The 18,553-nt window shown below is 36.2% G+C and overlaps 1 protein-coding gene across 1 annotated transcript; it reads right to left on the minus strand.

Moving 5' to 3' along the window:
- Positions 1–1,091: 1,091 nt before the first annotated feature.
- On the minus strand, positions 1,092–2,543 carry LOC136142795 (heterogeneous nuclear ribonucleoprotein K-like). The gene is given in 2 exon segments (XM_065901068.1): positions 1,092–1,122; positions 1,177–2,543. Coding segments are annotated over 2 exon segments (1,398 nt in total).
- Positions 2,544–18,553: the final 16,010 nt, after the last annotated feature.

Genomic DNA, 18,553 nt, shown 5'->3' on the forward strand with positions numbered 1-18,553 from the left:
TTTTCATCTTATTTTGAATTGTTCACAAACATTTCCTACATAATCCAACATACAACAGAGAAATGGTACATATTTTTCTTTCAATTTGCATACAATGGAAAAACAAGAATATATATATATATATATATTACAAAGTTTAACTAATAGACACTACCAAGCTGACAATTTAATTCTATAGGTGAGAAATTATCTAATAAAAAATAATCAGAATTTATTTAGCATCAGTCACTTCCATAACCAAGTATTATTCTGATTAATAAAACTTTCTGCCATTAGGCTTCTGGTATATACTTATACCAACTACTCCATCTGTTGTATTGCTCCCCACCTTGTTTCTTCACAATTACAAACATAAAATCGTTGCAAAGTAGGGGCAAGCATTTGCAAAAACAAACAAAAATCCCCAGCTTATTATAAGCATGAATGTGTGGTGGAATTTCCTCCCAAGCAATGGACTTTCAAATCACTTAAGAAATCACCAGAACTGAATGTGTCAAGATACTTTGCCTAAGTCCAAGAAGAGATGCATTTATTTATATCCAGAGGACTGAAAATTAAACTTAGTGTTTAGTTTGGGGGCAGGTTGGGGGGAATTCAGCCATTTGAAAAATGACCGTCTTAAAAAAAATGGCCACCAAAAATAGGTTCACTAAATTTATTTTAAAAATCATAAAACGTTTCTTACAAAAGAGCATTACATTCTGCACACTGCTCTGAATAGATGCCAGGGACATATGGACTATTGTTACTTTCCCTCCCTGTCCCACCCCCACCCCCAAATGTTACAGTGATTACAAAGTAAAGTGTTCACAATAATTACATGGGGGGATTTTTTTTTAAACCACCAACAATGAACAAAAATTAAAATTTACTCACTCTGCTGCTGTTTCAAAATTTCAATGTTAGTTTTTGCACACCCTCCCCCACCCCCAACCCTGTTTGTAAGGAACTAAAACATTACATCTGGTGAACAGCAAAGATTTCACTACACCTCAAATGCAGAACACCTATGAAGCAGAGGAATGTTGGCTTTTTAAACAGAAGCAAATAAAAAAAAAATGATGCAAGACTCCTTCAGTTCTTCACTAGTCTTAGAAAAACTTTCCAGAATACTGCTTCACACTATAAAAAAGAAAAAATATCTTGCATTAGAATCCTTCAACATCTGCATACTACTTCACACTGTTCTGCAGCAAGTACTGTGCATTTTGTATCTGGTCCTGTGTTCCTGTAATGGTAATGATCTGGTCTTCGGACCATTCTAAAGGCTCATCAATTTTGATCGACACTCCTGACTCATGATGGATTTGTTTAATCCGCTGACCAACTTTGCCAATAATAGATCCAGCGAGATCTTTGGGAATAGTTACTTGTGTAGTAATAATAGGTCCACCAAGATCACCATATGAGCCACGACCCCCTGAATAGGAATCATCATATCCAGAGCCACCCTGTGGTTCATAAGCCATCTGCCACTCTGATGGGCTCCATGTATCTATTACAGAGTCGCAGGTTTCATCAGCACTGAAACCAACCATGCCATCATAACGGTCTCCAGGTCTTCCTCTTCGGTCATAGGCCATTAGATCTCCCCCTCTAGGTGGTGGTGGTGGAGGAAGAGGAAGATTCCAAGCTCTGCTACCACCCCGGCCACCTCGTCTGGGAGGAGGTGGAGGAGGTCCTCGACGAGGGCTCATATCATCATAATCTCTTCTGGATGGAGGCATGGGACGCCCACCCCGACCAGGAGGCATTCTGTCAAAACCACCTCTTCCCCGTATGGGAAATCCCACAGGACGTCCATGGTGGTCATCAAACATCATTGTAAAACCACCATAATCATAGGTTTCATCGTAAAAATTGGGACCATAAGGTTGAGCACGTCCTTTAATGGGAGACTCTGATATAAGATCAAGGATGATCTTTATGCACTATACAACCCTATCAGGTTTTCCTCCAATAAGAACGACTTTGTCAGTGGACTGAGGACAACATTCCTGGAAAAGCTTGATTGTTGTCTGAGTGTTCTCTCAAAGTTCTTTGATTTTAACACCTTTGACCCCAATAATTCCTCCTGCCAGACTCTGATGAATCAACAGTCTCAACTCGCAGTCAAAGTCGCTTCCTTTATAGTGTTGGTAATTTAAGCATTCCACAGCATCAGATTTGAGCCGGAGCTGGCTGGTTGCAGTGGGTGATGGCAACTGCAGGCCCTCTTCCAAGGTAGGGATGATTTTCTTCAGAATTTCTCCAATTGTTTCAATATCAGCACTGATACTCAATATGCACTCGGGGCCACTGCTGTCTGGGACTGAAACACTGGCATTGTAGTCTGTACGGAGAGCCTTAATATTCTTGCTTCCTTTTCCAATTGCTGCCCCAGCATTCTTGCTCTGAAGCAGAATGTGTAATTCAACCATCTCATCTGTGTTTCTAGATCTTTTAAAAGCTTGTTCCTCTTCCATATCTTCAGCAGGGCATTTACCAAATTCGCCATTGGTTTCAGTGTTGGGAAAGGTTTCCTCTGGCTGTTCAGTTTCCATTTTCTTGTATTAAAGGGACACACCAATCGGGCAAGGCTACCGTCCCTATGCCGCCGCACCACCTCAGCCAGTCACAGCTAGACAGAGAACTAAGAAAATGAATTTGAAGGTTAAAGCAAAACACTCGCATGAACATCTCAATTGGTGCCACAATATTTAATAAAATACAACACTAATTCCTGATTTTAAAGAACCACATGAAAGAGAACAAGCAAACAACCAACAAAATATGAGTGAAAAATAAATGAACTTCCTAAATGTGATTAAAGGAATAGAAAACAATACTACAGCAATGATCATATATTAAAAGCATCCCCAGTAATATCATAAACAATTCAATGATATTTCTTGTGCTCAGTATATTCAACATTGTAAAGGAGGTCATGGCTAATTCAATCAAAAAGAAAAAGGAAGTAATACTGTATAAACATTGGAAAGTAAGACACAAACTGTGATTATTTGCAGACATTATTATAATCTTCCAGGAAAATCCATGAAAATCAGTTGAAAAACTGAGCAGGAATTAAAACTATATAAAATTTTAAAAAATATAATAAGTCAATAGCTTTCCTATATGCCAACAATAACCAAGTTGATAATATCAGGAAAACAGACTCTATTCTCAAAACCAACAAATCTAAATATAACTAGTAAAATAATCTTAAGAATAAGTATTCAATTAAAAAAATAAATGTGTAAGATGTATAAGAAAAAAACAATAGAACTTTTCTAACAAGTAAAAATAACTCCAGAGAAATGGAGAGATATTGCACATTCCTGAATGGGAAGATTTAGTACTATAAAGAAGTCAAGAGATATAGGGACATATGTATATGTATAACTGATTCACTTTGTTATAAAACAGAAACTAACACACCATTGTAAAGCAATTATACTCCAATAAAGACATTTTTAAAAAAGATACTAATTGGGGGTCACAGTGGGGAAAAAATTCTAAGAGGAGCAATATAAGAGAGGGGAGAAAGAAATGAATTAGGAGAATCACTGTATTCATCACTAAATTCCTGAATTCTGAAAAAAAAAAAAGAAAAAAGAAAAAGAAGTCAAATCTCCAAAATTATTCTATAAATTAAACCCCATTACAACCAAATGTCAATGTGAATCTTTTAACTTCACAGATTTATTCTAAAATTTATCTAGGAGAAAAAAATTAACAAAAAATACACAAGGAATTTTTTTTAAAAGTAAGAGGGCACTTTTGTCCTATGTAGTGGGTTGAATGGTAGCCTCCCAAAAGATATGTCCACAGGCTAATCCACAGAACCAGTGAAAGTTACCTTATTTGAAAAAAAAAGGGGGGAGGGGCTTTGCAGATATAATTAAATTAAGGACTGTGAGATGAGATTATTCTGTATTAACTGGGTAGGCCCAAAGACAAGTGTACTTATAGGAGTGAAGCAGAGAGGGATTACGGAGATAGAAGAGGAGAAGGTCATTTGAAGATGGAAGTAGAGATTGGAGTGATGCAGATGGAAGATTCAAGCAACAAAATGTTCCATGTGGCTCTGCCAACACCTTGATTTTGGACTTCTGGTCTCCAGAACTGAGAGAATAAATTTCTGTTTTGAAGCCACCCATTTTGTTGGAATATGTTACAATAGCCACATGAAACTAATAAACCCTTCCAAAGATCAAAACATAATAAAGGTATTAGTAATTAAGGTACTATGATTCTGGCACAAAATAGACAAAAATAGTTCAATAGAAAATAGATCCATTTTTATATAGGAATTTAGTGGTTGATAAAAGTGGTTTATTCATATAAGCAGGGAAATTAGGGTATATTTGATAAACTGTTTTGAGACAGTTGGACAACTATTTTTTAAAAATCATCCCTGAACTTAAACCAAACACAAAATAATTTCCTGATGGGGTTAAAGGCTTAAACATAAAAAACAAAAAGTATTAGAAGAAAATGAAGATATGTTTATAAACTTGATAGGAAAGGACTTCTTATGAAGAAGCTGTAAAGGAAAAGAATGAGAGATTTTGTGGCACTTGACATGCTAAATCCAGAAAATATGTGGAAAAGCAAAGAATCAGGAAGAGTCAAGACAGTTCAGAAGAATAAGTTGGAATGATGTACCCTACCAGATATCAACACTTATTTGAAAAAGCACAATTAGGCATTACATAGTAAGTTGGTTCTATGCATACCTTATAACTCAGCATTTTCCCTTGGAGGTATACCTTAAAAACTCTTTTACATATACATCAAGAGGCATGTAAAAAATGTCTATAGCTTTGCTCAAATAATAAATACATAAGACAACCTAAATGTTCATCAACAGTGAAATTTATAAATTGTGACATATTCAAAAAATTGAATTCAATAGGAAAATAAACTACCTCTACATGTGTTAATGTGGATGCATTGCAAATACGTAATAGTAGACAAAAAAGCAAGCCACATAGGAATAAACAGATGTGACAGTTAATTTTGTGTCAATTTGGCTGGGCCAAAGGGTGCCAAAATATGTGGCAGTAGTAAAAAAATGTGAGGTGGATCTGTTTATTTGTATTAACATAGAAAAAATTGTTAAGCTGAAAAACTAAGTTGCAGAACACTTATGCACACAATGTTCCCATTTGTGCAAGAGACACACATACAGATATTTGTATGTGTTCATATGTGTGCATGTGAAAGAGAGAGAGAGAGAGAGGGATAAAGGGTAGGTAGGTGGGTGAGTGGGTGGGAAGACAGACAGATAGATGTTTGATTTGCACATATATGTTTGTGTATGTATATAGGGAACAGTTTGGAAGGATACACACCAAACTTAACAATGGCTACCTCTTAGAAGAAAGAGGTATTTGGGAAAAGGGGTCAGGTAGAGAAAGCAATAAGGAAAGTCCTTCCTACATTACTCTATAGACTTCTGAATATTTCACACTGAGGATGTTACATGAATAACTTGGTAATTTAGAAAAAATTGCTGTAAAAATTATGTTTATGAAGATGTATTAAACTATGATATAATAGTAAAAGAAAGAAGCAAGACAGTAGTGTAACAAGTTGGAGGCTTTTTTTCACAATGTACAATTTATTATATTATTTGTTTACATTGTCATGAATATTCTTCACGTTTGACATATTTTACATGTTATATTATCATTTTTAAACATTTCTTTACTACAAACTTTTGCTATGCTAATATGTGTTGTGAATGATCATAAGATACATTTAACACACAGCATTTCCCATACTTAGTACTTGTCTAACACATTTAATTTTAAATCACATCTAAAGTGCTTTCATTGACAGCCATTTCACACTATTAAAGCCCCATGGCATTTGTTGCACTTTGATTCCATGTCAAATTCTAAAAAAAAAATGTCCTCTTTATTATTTTCAAGGCCAACATAGTGACATCAGTTGGATACCATGCAAAACACTACCACCAATTAGATTAGTCATCTCCTTTTCAGCCAACACCATCATTAATGGCCAGACCAATGCTCTTATCAATGAAACCAATTCACCCTACCTCACACAGCATGACTGCCTTTAAAATATTCATCCTGCATTTGGAACAAAGATTCACTGCTTTCTTTGTCTCTTCAACATGAAATCATCCTCTTATTAATTTCTTGTCTCAGTGTCCAATTCAGTTTAATAACAGACAGATGAAGTCACATAACATTAATTTTATTACCCCCAATTTTTATGTGAACCATAAATTCATAGCAAACCTTACTTAAGCAAATCTCCAAAGTAAATAAGTAAAAAAAAAAAAAAGTAAATAAGTAAAAAAAAAAAAAGTAAATAAGTTTCTCTTCCTTTTTGATTTTCTGTTCCTACTCTCTGCCAGGACCTGAGTGAGTTGCTGCTAGAGATACAAAGAGGAGTAAGATATGGTCCTTAAATATTCTGCTGGGTGAGGGATATAAGGCTTTTTAAAATATATTTTCCCTATTAAAAAAGTAAAACATGATGATTGTCTAAATTTTGGAAATGGGTAAAAGATTATAAAGAAAAATAAAACTATTCAATATCAAAATTACTGAACTATCCAGACATAATGTCCTGTAACATTCTAATGTATTTTGTCTGGTCTTCTTTATACAGTTAGTATATTATTGATACAATTCTGTATACAGCTTTTGTTGTTATTCAGCATTATAGTATAAGCAATTCTCATGTTATTATAATATTTAACAATCATAACTTTTAATAATTGCATAGTGTTCCACTAAAAATATGGCAAGCAACCAGCAATAGGGGAAGGCTTTCTGGGGATGCTAGTATTTCTCCTGAATCCTAATGGAATATGTTCATGGGGTGGGATGGGTGATAGGATTCAAGAAAAGGGAAAGGCATCTGAAAAGTATTCCATAACTATTGGAGGCAAGACAAACATAGCAGTTTCTCAGAAATCCAAAGTAGTTCAGAATTACTGGAAAACAGAGTTCAGGTGGGAGTGACAGAAAATAATACCAGAGTAATGGACAGGGGCCAGGTCATGAAGGGGAAAGGTAGCCTGTACTATGCAACTATGTGCTAAGCACTACGCACAATTTTGTATTATGTTGTGAAGGGCTTTATATTCTATGCTGAAAGTTTGAAATTTACCATTGAGGCTATGAGTGGTGGGGATGGAGTGGAAATGAGAGATTTTAAGGTGAGAAGTTACATGAATAACTTCATAATTTAGAAAAATTACTCCAAAAATTATGTTTATAAAGATGTATTAAACTATGATATAATAGTAAAAGAAAGAAGGATGACAGTGTTGTAACAAGTTGGAGGCTTTTTTATTTCACAGTATACAATTTATTATATTATTTGTGCTTACATTATCATAAATATTCTTCATGTTTGACATATTTTACATGTTACATTATTACCATTATTTCAAACATTTCTTTACTACAAACATTTACTATGCTAATATGTGTTGAAAATGATCATAAGATACATTTAACATATAGCGTTTCCCATACTTAGTTTTCCCCAGGGCTCTTCCTTTGGGAAGCATCTCCTGGAAGTACGGTTGTTCACAACACACTTTTGGAAAAGCAAAATTAATCTCACTGTCAGGGCAGGTGTTTCAATTGATTGTTTTTACACAATGAAGGCTGTAGATTTTCCCCTGATGAGGCTACTTTGTAAGCCTTTACCAGCCTGCCATAATGATTTTTTTTTCTAAGTATATATGCCAATCCCAATCTCCCCATTCATCCCACCACCACCACCTGCCCCCACTTTCCCCCTTGGTGTCCATATGTTTGTTCTCTACATCTCTGTCTCTATTTCTGCCCTGCAAACTGGCTCATCTGTACCATTTTTCTATATTCCACATATATGCATTAATATATTTGTTTTTCTCCTTCTGACTTACTTCACTCTGTATGACAGTCTCTAGGTCCATCGACATCTCTACAAATGACCCAACCTCGTTCCTTGTTATGGCCGAGTAACATTCCATTGTATATATGTACCACATCTTCTTTATCCATTTGTCTATCGATGGGCATTTAGGTTGCTTCCATAACCTGGCTATTGTAAATAGTGCTGCAATAAACATTGGGGTGCATGTGTCTTTTTGAATTATGGTTCTCTCTGAGTATAGGCCCAGGAGTGGGATTGCTGGGTCATAGGGTAATTCTATTTTTAGTTTTTTAACAAACCTCTATACTGTTCTCTACAGTGGCTGTTATCAATTTACATTCCCCTCAACAGTGTAAGAGGGTTCCCTTTTCTCCACACCCTCGCCAGCATTTATTGTTTGTAGATTTTCTCTTGATGCCCATTCTAACTGGTGTGAGGTGATACCTCATTGTAGTTTTGATTTGCATTTCTCTAATAATTAGTGATGTTGAGCAGCTTTTCAGGTGCCTCTTGGCCATCTGAATGTCTTCTTGGGAGAGATGTCTATTTAGATCTTCTGCCCATTTTCTCATTAGGTTGTTTGTTTTTTAAATATTGAGCTGCATGAGCTGTTTATATATCTTGGAGATTAATCCTTTGTCCGATGACTCATTTGCAAATATTTTCTCCCATTCAGGGTGTTGTCTTTTCGTCTTGTTTATGGTTCCCTTTGCTGTGCAAAAGCTTTTAAGTTTCATTAGGTTCCATTTGTTTATGCTTGTTTTTATTTCCATTTCTCTAGGAGGTGGGTCAAAAAGGATCTTGCTGTGATTTATATCATAGAGTGTTCTGCCTATGTTTTCCTCTAAGAGTTTGATAGTTTCTGACCTTACATTTATGTCTTTAATCCATTTTGAGCTTATTTTTGTATATGGTGTCAGGGAGTGTTCTAATTTCATTCTTTAACATGTAGCTGTCCAGTTTTCCCAGCAGCATTTATTGAAGAGGCTGTCTTTTCTCCATTGTATATCCTTGCCTCCTTTGTCATAGATTAGTTGAGCATAGGTGTGTGGGTTTATCTCTGGGCTTTCTATATTATTCCATTGATTTATATTTCTGTTTTTGTGCCAGTACCATATTGTCTTGATTACTGTAGCTTTGTAGTATAGTCTGAAGTCAGGGAGTCTGATTCCTCCAGTTCTGTTTCTTTTTCACCTCAAGATTGCTTTGGTTATTCAGGGTCTTTTGTGTCTCCATACAAATTTTAAGATTTTTTGTTCTAGCTCTGTAAAAAATGCCATTGGTTATTTGATACGGATTGCATTGAATCTGTAGATTGCTTTGGATAGTATAGTCATTTTCACAATATTGGTTCTTCCAATCCAAGAACACGGTATATCTCTCCATCTGTTTGTGTCATCTTTGATTTCTTTCATCAGTGTCTTATAGTTTTCTGAGTACAGGTCTTTTACCTCCTTAGGTAGGTTTATTCCTTGGTATTTTATTCTTTTTTTGCAATAGTGAATGGGATTGTTTCCTTAATTTCTCCTTCTCATCTTTCTTTGTTAGTGTATAGGAGTGCAATAGGTTTCTGTGAATTAATTTTGTATCCTGCAACTTTACTAAATTCATTGATTAGCTCTAGTAGTTTTCTGGTAGCACCTTTAGGATTATCTATATATTGTATCATGTCATCTGCGAACAGTGACAGCTTTATTTCTTCTTTTACAATTTGTATCCTTTTTATTTCTTTTTCTTCTCTGATTGTCATGGCTAGGACTTCCAAAACTATGTTGAATAATAGTGGTGAAAGTGGAATCCTTCTCTTGTTCCTGATCTTAGAGGAAATACTTTCAGTTTTTCACCATTGAGAATGATGTTCGCTGTGGATTTGTCATATATGACCTTTATTATGTGGAGGTAGTTTCCCTCTATGCCCACATTATGGGAAGATTTTATCATAAATGGGTGTTGAAGTTTGTCAAAAGCTTTTTCTGCATCTATTGAGATGATCATATGGTTTTTATTCTTCAATTTGTTAATATGGTGTATCACATTGATTGACTTGCGTATATTGAAGAATCCTTGCATTCCTGGGATAAATCCCACTTGATCATGGTGTATGATCCTTTTAACGTGTTGTTAGATTCTGTTTGCTAGTATTTTATTGAGGATTTTTGCATCTATATTCATGATTGATATTGGTCTTTAATTTTCTTTTCTTGTAGTATCTTTGTCTGGTTTTGGTATCAGGGTGATGGTGGCCTCGTAGAATGTGTTCGGGAGTGTTCCTTTCTCTGCAATCCTTTGGAAGAGTTTGAGAAGGATGGGTGTTAGCTCTTCTCTAAATGTTTGATAGAATTCACCTGTGAAGCCATGTGGTCCTGGACTTTTGTTTGCTGAAAGATTTTTAATCACAGTTTCAATTTCATTACTTGTGATTGGTCTGTTCATATTTTCTATTTCTTCCTGGTTCAGTCTTGGAAGGTTATACTTTTCTAAGAATTTGTCCATTTCTTCCCAGTTGTCCATTTTATTGGCATAGAGTTGGCTGTAGCAGGCTCTTAGGATGCTTTGTATTTCTGTGGTGTCCATTGTAACTTCTCCTTTTTCATTTCTAATTTTACGCATTTGAGCCCTCTCTCTCTTTTTCTTGTTGAGTCTGGCTAAGGGTTATCAATTTTGTTTATCTTCTCAAAGTATCAACTTTTAGTTTTATTGATCTTTGATATTGTTTTATTTGTTTCTATTTCATTTATTTTTGCTCTGATCTTTATGACTTCTTTCCTTCTCCTAACTTTGTTTTCCTTGTTTTTTTTTTCTTCTTTCTCTAGTTCCTTTAAGTGTAAGGTTAGATTGTTTTTTGAGATTATTTTGGTTTCTTGAGGTAGGATTGTATTGCTATATACTTCCCTCTTAGAATTGCTTTTGCTGCATCACATAGGTTTTGGATTGCCATGTTTTCTCTGTCATTTGTCTCTAGGTATTTTTTGATTTCCTTGTTGATTTCTTCAGTGATCTCATGGTTATTTAGTAGCGTATTGTTTAGCCTTCATGTGTTTGGGTTTTTTACATTTTTTCCCCTATAATTTATTTCTAATCTCATAGCGTTGTTCTCAGAAAAAAAATGATTGATATGTTTTCAATCTTCTTAAACTTACCGAGGCTTGATTTGTGACCCAAGATGCAGTCTATCCTAGAGAATATTCTGTGTGCATTTGAGAAGAAAGTGCATTCTGCTGCTTTCGGATGTAATGTCCTATAAATATCAATTAAGTACACCTGGTCTAATGTGTCATTTAAAGCTTGTGTTTCCTTATTGATTTTCATTTTAGATGATCTGTCCATTGGTGAAAGTGGGGTGTTAAAGTACCCTACTATGATTATGTTACTGTTGATTTCCCCTTTCATGGCTGTTAGTATTTGCCTTATGTATTGAGGTGCTCCTATGTTGGGTGCATAAATATTTACAACTGTTATATCTTCTTCTTGGATTGATCCCTTGATCACTATGTAGTGTCCTCTTTTGTCTCTTGTAAGAGTCTTTATTTTAAAGTCTATTTTGTCTGATATGAGAATTGCTACTCCAGCTTTTTTTTGATTTCCATTTGCATGGAATATCTTTTTCCATTCCTTCACTTTCAGTCTGTATGTGCCCCTAGGTCCGAAGTGAGTCTCTTGTAGACAGCTTATATATGGGTCTTGTTTTTGTATCCATTCAGTGAGCCTGTGTCTTTTGGTTGGAGCATTTAATCCATTCACATTCAAGGTGATTATTGATATGTATGATCCTATCACCATTTTCTTAATTGTTTTAGATTTGATTTTGTAGGTCCTTTTCTTTTCTTGTGTTTCCTGCCTAGAAAAGTTCCTTTAGCATTTGCTGTAAAGGTGGTCTGGTGGTACTGAATTCTCTTAGCTTTTGCTTGTCTGTAAAGCTTTTGATTTTTCCATCTTATCTGAATGATATCCTTGCCGGGAAGAGTAATCTTAGTTGTAGGTTCTTCCCTTTCATCATTTTAAATATATCATGCCATTCCGTTCTGGCTTGTAGAGTTTCTGCTGAGAAATCAGCTGTTAATTTTATGAGAGTTTCCTTGTATGTTATTTGTCATTTTTCCCTTGTTGCTTTTTATAATTTTTCTTTGTCTTTAATTTTTGTCAATTTGATTGCTATGTGTCTCTGCTATGTTTCTCCTTGGGTTTATCCTGGCTGGGACTCTCTGTGCTTCCTGGACTTGGGTGGCTATTTCCTTTCCATTGTTAGGCAATTTTTGGACTATATCTCTTCAAATATTTTCTAGGGTCCTTTCTCTCTTTCTTCTCCTTATGGGACCCCTATAATGTGAATATTGTTGTGTTAAATGTTGTCCCAGAAGTCTCTTAAGCTGTCTTCATTTCTTTTCATTTTTTTTTTTTTATTCTGTTCTGTGGCAGTGAATTCCACCACTCTGTCTTCCAGGTCCCTTATTCGTTCTTCTACGTCTGCTATTCTGCTATTGGTTCCTTCTAGTGTATTTTTGATTTCAGTTATCGTATTGTTCATCTCTGTTTTTTTGTTCTTTAATTGTTCTAAATGCTTGTTCTTTAATTCTTCTAGGTCTTTGTTAAACATTTCTTGCTTCTTCTCGATCTTTGCCTCCTTTAATTTTCCGAGGTCCTGGATCCTCTTCACTATCGTTATTATGAATTCCTTTTCTGGAAGGTTGCCTATCTCCACTTCGTTTAATTGTTTTTCTGGGGTTTTATCTTGTTCTTTCATCTGGTACATAGTCCTCTGCCTTTTCATCTTGTCTGTCTTTCTGTGAATGTGGTTTTTGTTCCACAGGCTGCAGAACTGTAGTTCTTCTTGCTTCTGCCATCCTCCCTCTGGTGGATGAGGCTATCTAAAGGCTTGTGGAAGCTTCCTGATGGGAGGGGCTGGTGGTGGGTAGAGCTAGGTGTTGCTCTGGTGGGCAGAGCTCAGTAAAACTTTAATCCCCTTGTCTGCTGATGGGTCAGGCTGGGTTCCCTCCCTGTTGGTTGTTTGGCCTGAGGCAACCCAGCACTGGAGCCTACCTGGCTCTTTGGTGGGGCTAATGATGGACTCCGGGAGGGCTCAAGCCAAGGAGTACTTCCCAGAACTTCTGTTGCTACTGTCCTTGTCCCCACAGTGAGCCACAGTCAACCCCCACCTCGGCAGGAGACCCTCTAACATTAGCAGCTACGTCTGGTTCAGTCTCCTATGGGGTCACTGCTCCTTCCCCTGGTACTTTGCATGTGCTCTCCACGAATGGAATCTCTGTTTCCCCCAGTCCTGTCGAAGTCCTGCAATCAAATCCCGCTAGCCTTCAAAGTCTGATTCTCTGGGAATTCCTCCTCCCATTGCTGGACACCCAGGTTGGGAAGCCTGACAGGGGCTCAGAACCTTCATTCCAGTGTGTGGCCTTCTGTGGCATAACTGTTCTCCAGTTTGTGAGTCACCCATGCAGCAGTTATGGGATTTGATTTTATTGTGATTGTGCCCCTCCTACCATCTCATTGCGGCTTCTCCTTTGTCTTTGGATGTGCAGTATCTTTTTTGGTGAGTTCCAGTGTCTCCCTGTCAATGATGGCTCAGCAGGCAGTTGTGATTCTGGTGCTCTCACAAGAGGGAGTGAGCATACATCCTTCTACTCCGCTATCTTGAACCAATCTCAAGTTGGAGGCTTTTATTTCCAAAACTTGGGTGGCATGATGAGAGAATTACTTGTTTCTCAAGAAAACAGAAAAACATTCCAGGAGTGAGTACTGTTTTGAGAGCCTTTGGACAAAGGACCACTTGTGAGCTGCTTGGTTCCAAAGAGGAAGAAGGGAGAACAGTGGAGGGCACTGAGAAGAGCTCTAAAGAAGAAGTTGTGCTGTGGATTGGACTGTAACACTCTTGTGACACTCCTTGAAGAAAACTTACAAATACCTAATTTTAGAGTTGGATTATGTTCATGAATGTAACCCTGTACCAGAACTTCAAGGCAAATGCAAGCTAGCCAGCTTTATACTGATTAAAACAATATGTAAACAGTATGATTTAAAACTATGTAAAAACATAGCGACAAATAATTTTAAAAATAAAACACCAAAAAGTAACAGTGGTTATCTCTGATTGATGGGAGTATTCTATTTTTTCTCCTTTCTCTATTTCTGTATTTTCCAGATTTTTACAATGAACAAATATTTTTATAACCCTCATGAATACATAAATCTTTGAAGAAGTGTCTAGACTTGGAATCCTTAGCATTTAAGTTGCAGATTAAGGTAGATATATAGATAAGCTAGCCCAGAGAGTATATTAGATGCAAAGTGGCCTAATAACAATCTTGAGAAATAGTAATATTTAGGAGCAAAGGTGGAGAGAAAGCAAACCACAAAAAAAAAATTCTGATAACAAGCAGCCAGAGAGGTAGAATAAGTAGGAGTAATTCATTTTATCTAAACAAGGGAAGACATTTCAAGAAAGGAAGGATTAAGGGTTTCAATTTCCACAGACCAGCAGTCAACTAAAATAAACACAGGATATTGCCTAGGGGATTTGGTGCTTCTAGGGTTCTTGGGGACATTTCCAAGAGTAGCTTTAGCAGACTAATGTTGGAAAAGGCCAGGCTGTCATGGATTGAAGAATTAATAGGAAGTAAGGTTAAAATAGTAGAAGGTTCCTTTTTCAGGAAATGTGGCTGTGTTTCCACTAGAGAGAATTTGTCACTTAACAGCTACCTCCATGGAAATCTATCAGTATAAATTTCCTTCCTTCTACTTTAAATATACAATTAATTTTTAGAATGAAATAAATTTTTGTTCAGCATGGAGATTATTAAAAGGATTACAACAATGAATCAAATAAAATATGAAAGGGCCTCACACAGGGCCTGGTACATAGGAGAGACCTAACCAGTATTAGTTTTCAGAAAGAACTAAATAAAAAAAATAACAGTGGTCATGGTAGAGAAATGATAGGAAGGTGTGATTCTTTTCTGTAGCGTCTAATTTTTCTAAAATATAATTTGTTAATTTTATATTTTGATGTTTCCATTCCTAAGAAGCGTTGCCATGAAAAATCACCACAGTGTGAAATCTCAGTTTCCAGTGTAAAATCAGTGTCTGTGAAATCCAAACACAATATAACTCAGTAAGCATTGGAAACGGATAGCCTATATTCAAGTTACAAACACTAATACAACAGATTTCTGCATTGGAATACATACAAAAATAAATCTAGTATATAATAAGTTGCCAGATACATAAAAAGTGATTAATACCTAAATGAACAAGTGAAGGGACTTCCCTGGTGGCGCAGTGGTTAAGAATCTGCCTGCCAATGCAGGGGACACAGGTTTGAGCCCTGGTCCAGGAAGATCCCACATGCCACGGAGCAGCTAAGCCCGTGCGCCACAACTACTGAAGCCTGTGAACCTAGAGCCAGTGCTCCACAACAACAGAAGGCACCCCAATGAGAAGCCCGCAAACCACAACAAAGAGCAGCCCCCGCTCACCACAACTAGAGAAAGCCCATGCACAGCAACGAAGACCCAATGCAGCCAAAATAAATAAACAAATAAATAAATTTATTTTTTAAGTGAAAATCTGTGGTGAATGAGTGAGTGAGACAGTGGGACACTGAAGGAATTACATAATTCATGAATTTGCATAAAAATATTACCCAGGATTCTGTTCCAACCCTGCCACTGAAAACATCATTCAATCTCTTTCACCTTCCAATATCTCATTTGTGAAATGGAAAAAAATAATAAATATCTTACATACCTCTCAGGGTGGTTTTAAGAATAAACTATTTAAGAAGCACCTACTCCATGCCTGGGGTAGACCCTGTGACTTGAACCCTGTCAGTGATCTGGAGTGGAGGAGTACACAATTAAGTCAAGACCCATCAGAAAGAGCTGGAAAGGAACCCTTATTTCCAATGCCTTGTGGGTCCATAGGTGGCAGGAGGGAAACATAGAAAGCACACTCTTCACTCCCTTACTAACTCAGCCCAGAAGATGTGCAGCAACTCCCCTGATTGGTGAGTTAAAGATAAGGAACTGAGCATGCTTGGTGTTTTTCTGTGAAGGTGAGTATTGGTACACATTGTGAATACCCTCAACTGTCCCTCTGTGCTAGTGCATGGGTCAGTTAAGTTTATCTTCCTCAAGAGAAAAATATTAAGAATTCCATTATGACTGCATATTTAATCCATGGCTTGTCTTTCAGTGTTTGTTCTTAATAGACACTTAGCTCTCCACATCTCTCACTTGTTCCTGAACTCAGGTGCGGAAGACAGGAAGACATTTCTTCCCTCTAAAATCCCCAAAATATTCATTCCCAGTCATCCCACACAAAGACAGTCATTTGGGGAAATGTAGCAATGTAATAGGAACTTCTTTCACTTTTTTACCTATCGGAGAATGCACTCAAACCAACTCCCAAGACTCAGAGGAATAAAAGGGAGCCAGGCTTAACTACATAAGAGAACTAGTCTTTTATTTTTTTAACCTTCTCCACTTCTAGCTCATCTCCTGTGCTCATTAAGTTCTGGTCACCAAATGTCCTACCTCAGTTTAATATTAACTTCATTTTTCCTTATTGCCATCTCATGGATAACTAGCAGGGTCTCCAAGATACGGTGGGTCAAGTCTGGGTAATAAATCTTCTTAAAACATTCAGTTGAACCCTCTTTTATTGGATATTACTATCTATGTCTACTATTGACTATTTATTCTAGGTTTACCCCCAGTTCCCTGTATCCTCCCTTCACTACTTATACATTTTGCAGGTAGACATACTTATTTTTACTTTATAGTTAGATATATACTTAATAGATAGAATACCAGGCCAGTACTAAGTGAATTATTTAATTAGATGCTTGATCTCATTATCATTATTTTATAAATAAGGAAGTGGAGCTTCAAGGAAATCAACTCACTTCCTCAGTCATTCAGCTTGAAAGTGACAGACCAAGAATCGAATTCAGGTCTGGCTGACTCTTGAGCTCGTGTATTTAATCACTGCTTATGGTTTTTGGTTGTGAAATGGCTTTGGAGAATTTTATTTTGTTTTTAAGCTCTATTTTAGAAGCATTTTTCTTCGATGTTTTAACAGAAATTATTAAACATAAAGAAAAGTTTAATTTTCTAGTGAATACCAACACAGCCCCCACCTAGGTTCTACAATTAACATTTTACCATACTTACTTTAACCTATATCTGTCCACCAACCTATCCTTCTATAGATCCATCATTCCATCTTATTGTTATGTATTTTAAAGTTGCAGATATCAGTACACTTTCCCCAAATACTCCAACATGTAGATCATTAACTAGAGTTCAATATTTGTTTATAGTTTTTTTCTTTTGAGTTAAAATTTACATACAGTGAAATGCACAAATCCCATGTGTACTATTCCATAACTCCCTCTGCTAAAAAATACACAAGAGAGAGAAAAAAATCCTTGAGGGGTAAGAAAGCTGGGACAGTGGTCTTCAAACCCAGTTAAGCTGTCATATGAAAAAAAGTGAATCAGGTTGATGTGCTGATTCAGTGCTCAGTCTCTGCTGTCCTACAATCTAATTGTAAAAACTTACCTTCTCTAAATATCAATTTTCTCACCAGTCAAATTGAGGTAATATTACTTTCCTTCCAGGATTGTTGTGAGCATCAAATGAGATAATGCATGTAATATGCTTCACCATTATTGTTATCATTTTCATTAAATTAGTCATTTTTACTTTAAAAGATACAGGAGAGGGACTTCCATAATGTTATGTTAGTGAACTAGCTTGATCTGGGATTGGTTATAAACTCCAAATTCCAGAGAACTTATATACAGTTATTAAGGAACTGCTTCGTGATTAAGCCCTGAGCTTTCTTAGTTTATCTAAAGTTCACTTTCATTTGTGACCACCACCTACATTCCAGGCTCTATTGTAGGATCTGGGAATGTTACAATGAGTAAGAAAAGACACCACTTCAGCCCTCATGAACTTATAGGAATGACAGGGAACAAATACTTATAAATGGGCGGAGGTAATAAAAGTTGTATAGAGGGTACTTTAGAAAGCATGTATCTGGGTGACCTAATGCTCAAGTCTCTCATAAGCATATTTTTGTTTAGAATAGCACCCCAAGGAGAACAAAAGGCTTTAATTATCTATAAAATATATTTCTTCCCATCTTCATTCCATCCCTCTTCTCTTAGCCATCCTTTCCCCATAATAATCTATTAGAAAAGTGTTAATATTTTGAATGGTTAGTAAAAGCATCTGAAAGCATGTGAATGACAAAGGATAGGACTCCTCATCATCTAACGATCCATTTATTAACAGCAGTTTACTCTTCTTTCTCTCCCTTCCCTCACTTTCAACAGCCAAAACTTAAGATATATGTTACAATAGGAAATAATAATAATATGATTATATCTCAATTCACCTCAATGTTTAACAGTTCTTTGTCAAAGTAAATAGACTTTAACAACTAATAGTAACTTTTTTTTTTTTTTTACCATTTAAGGCATCAATCAGCACATTAACGTACTTAACATTAGTGTTTCTAATGACAAGATTACTGTCTTTGAAATAAACTGCCAGCAAGGTACTTAGTAGTAACTGACCTCACCACTCTGGTACTCTCTTCATATGGGAATATTGCTTTAGTGAGATTTGGTTTAGAT

Source organism: Phocoena phocoena, chromosome X, assembly GCF_963924675.1.
Source record: "Phocoena phocoena chromosome X, mPhoPho1.1, whole genome shotgun sequence".
NCBI classification, from domain to species: Eukaryota; Metazoa; Chordata; class Mammalia; order Artiodactyla; family Phocoenidae; genus Phocoena; species Phocoena phocoena.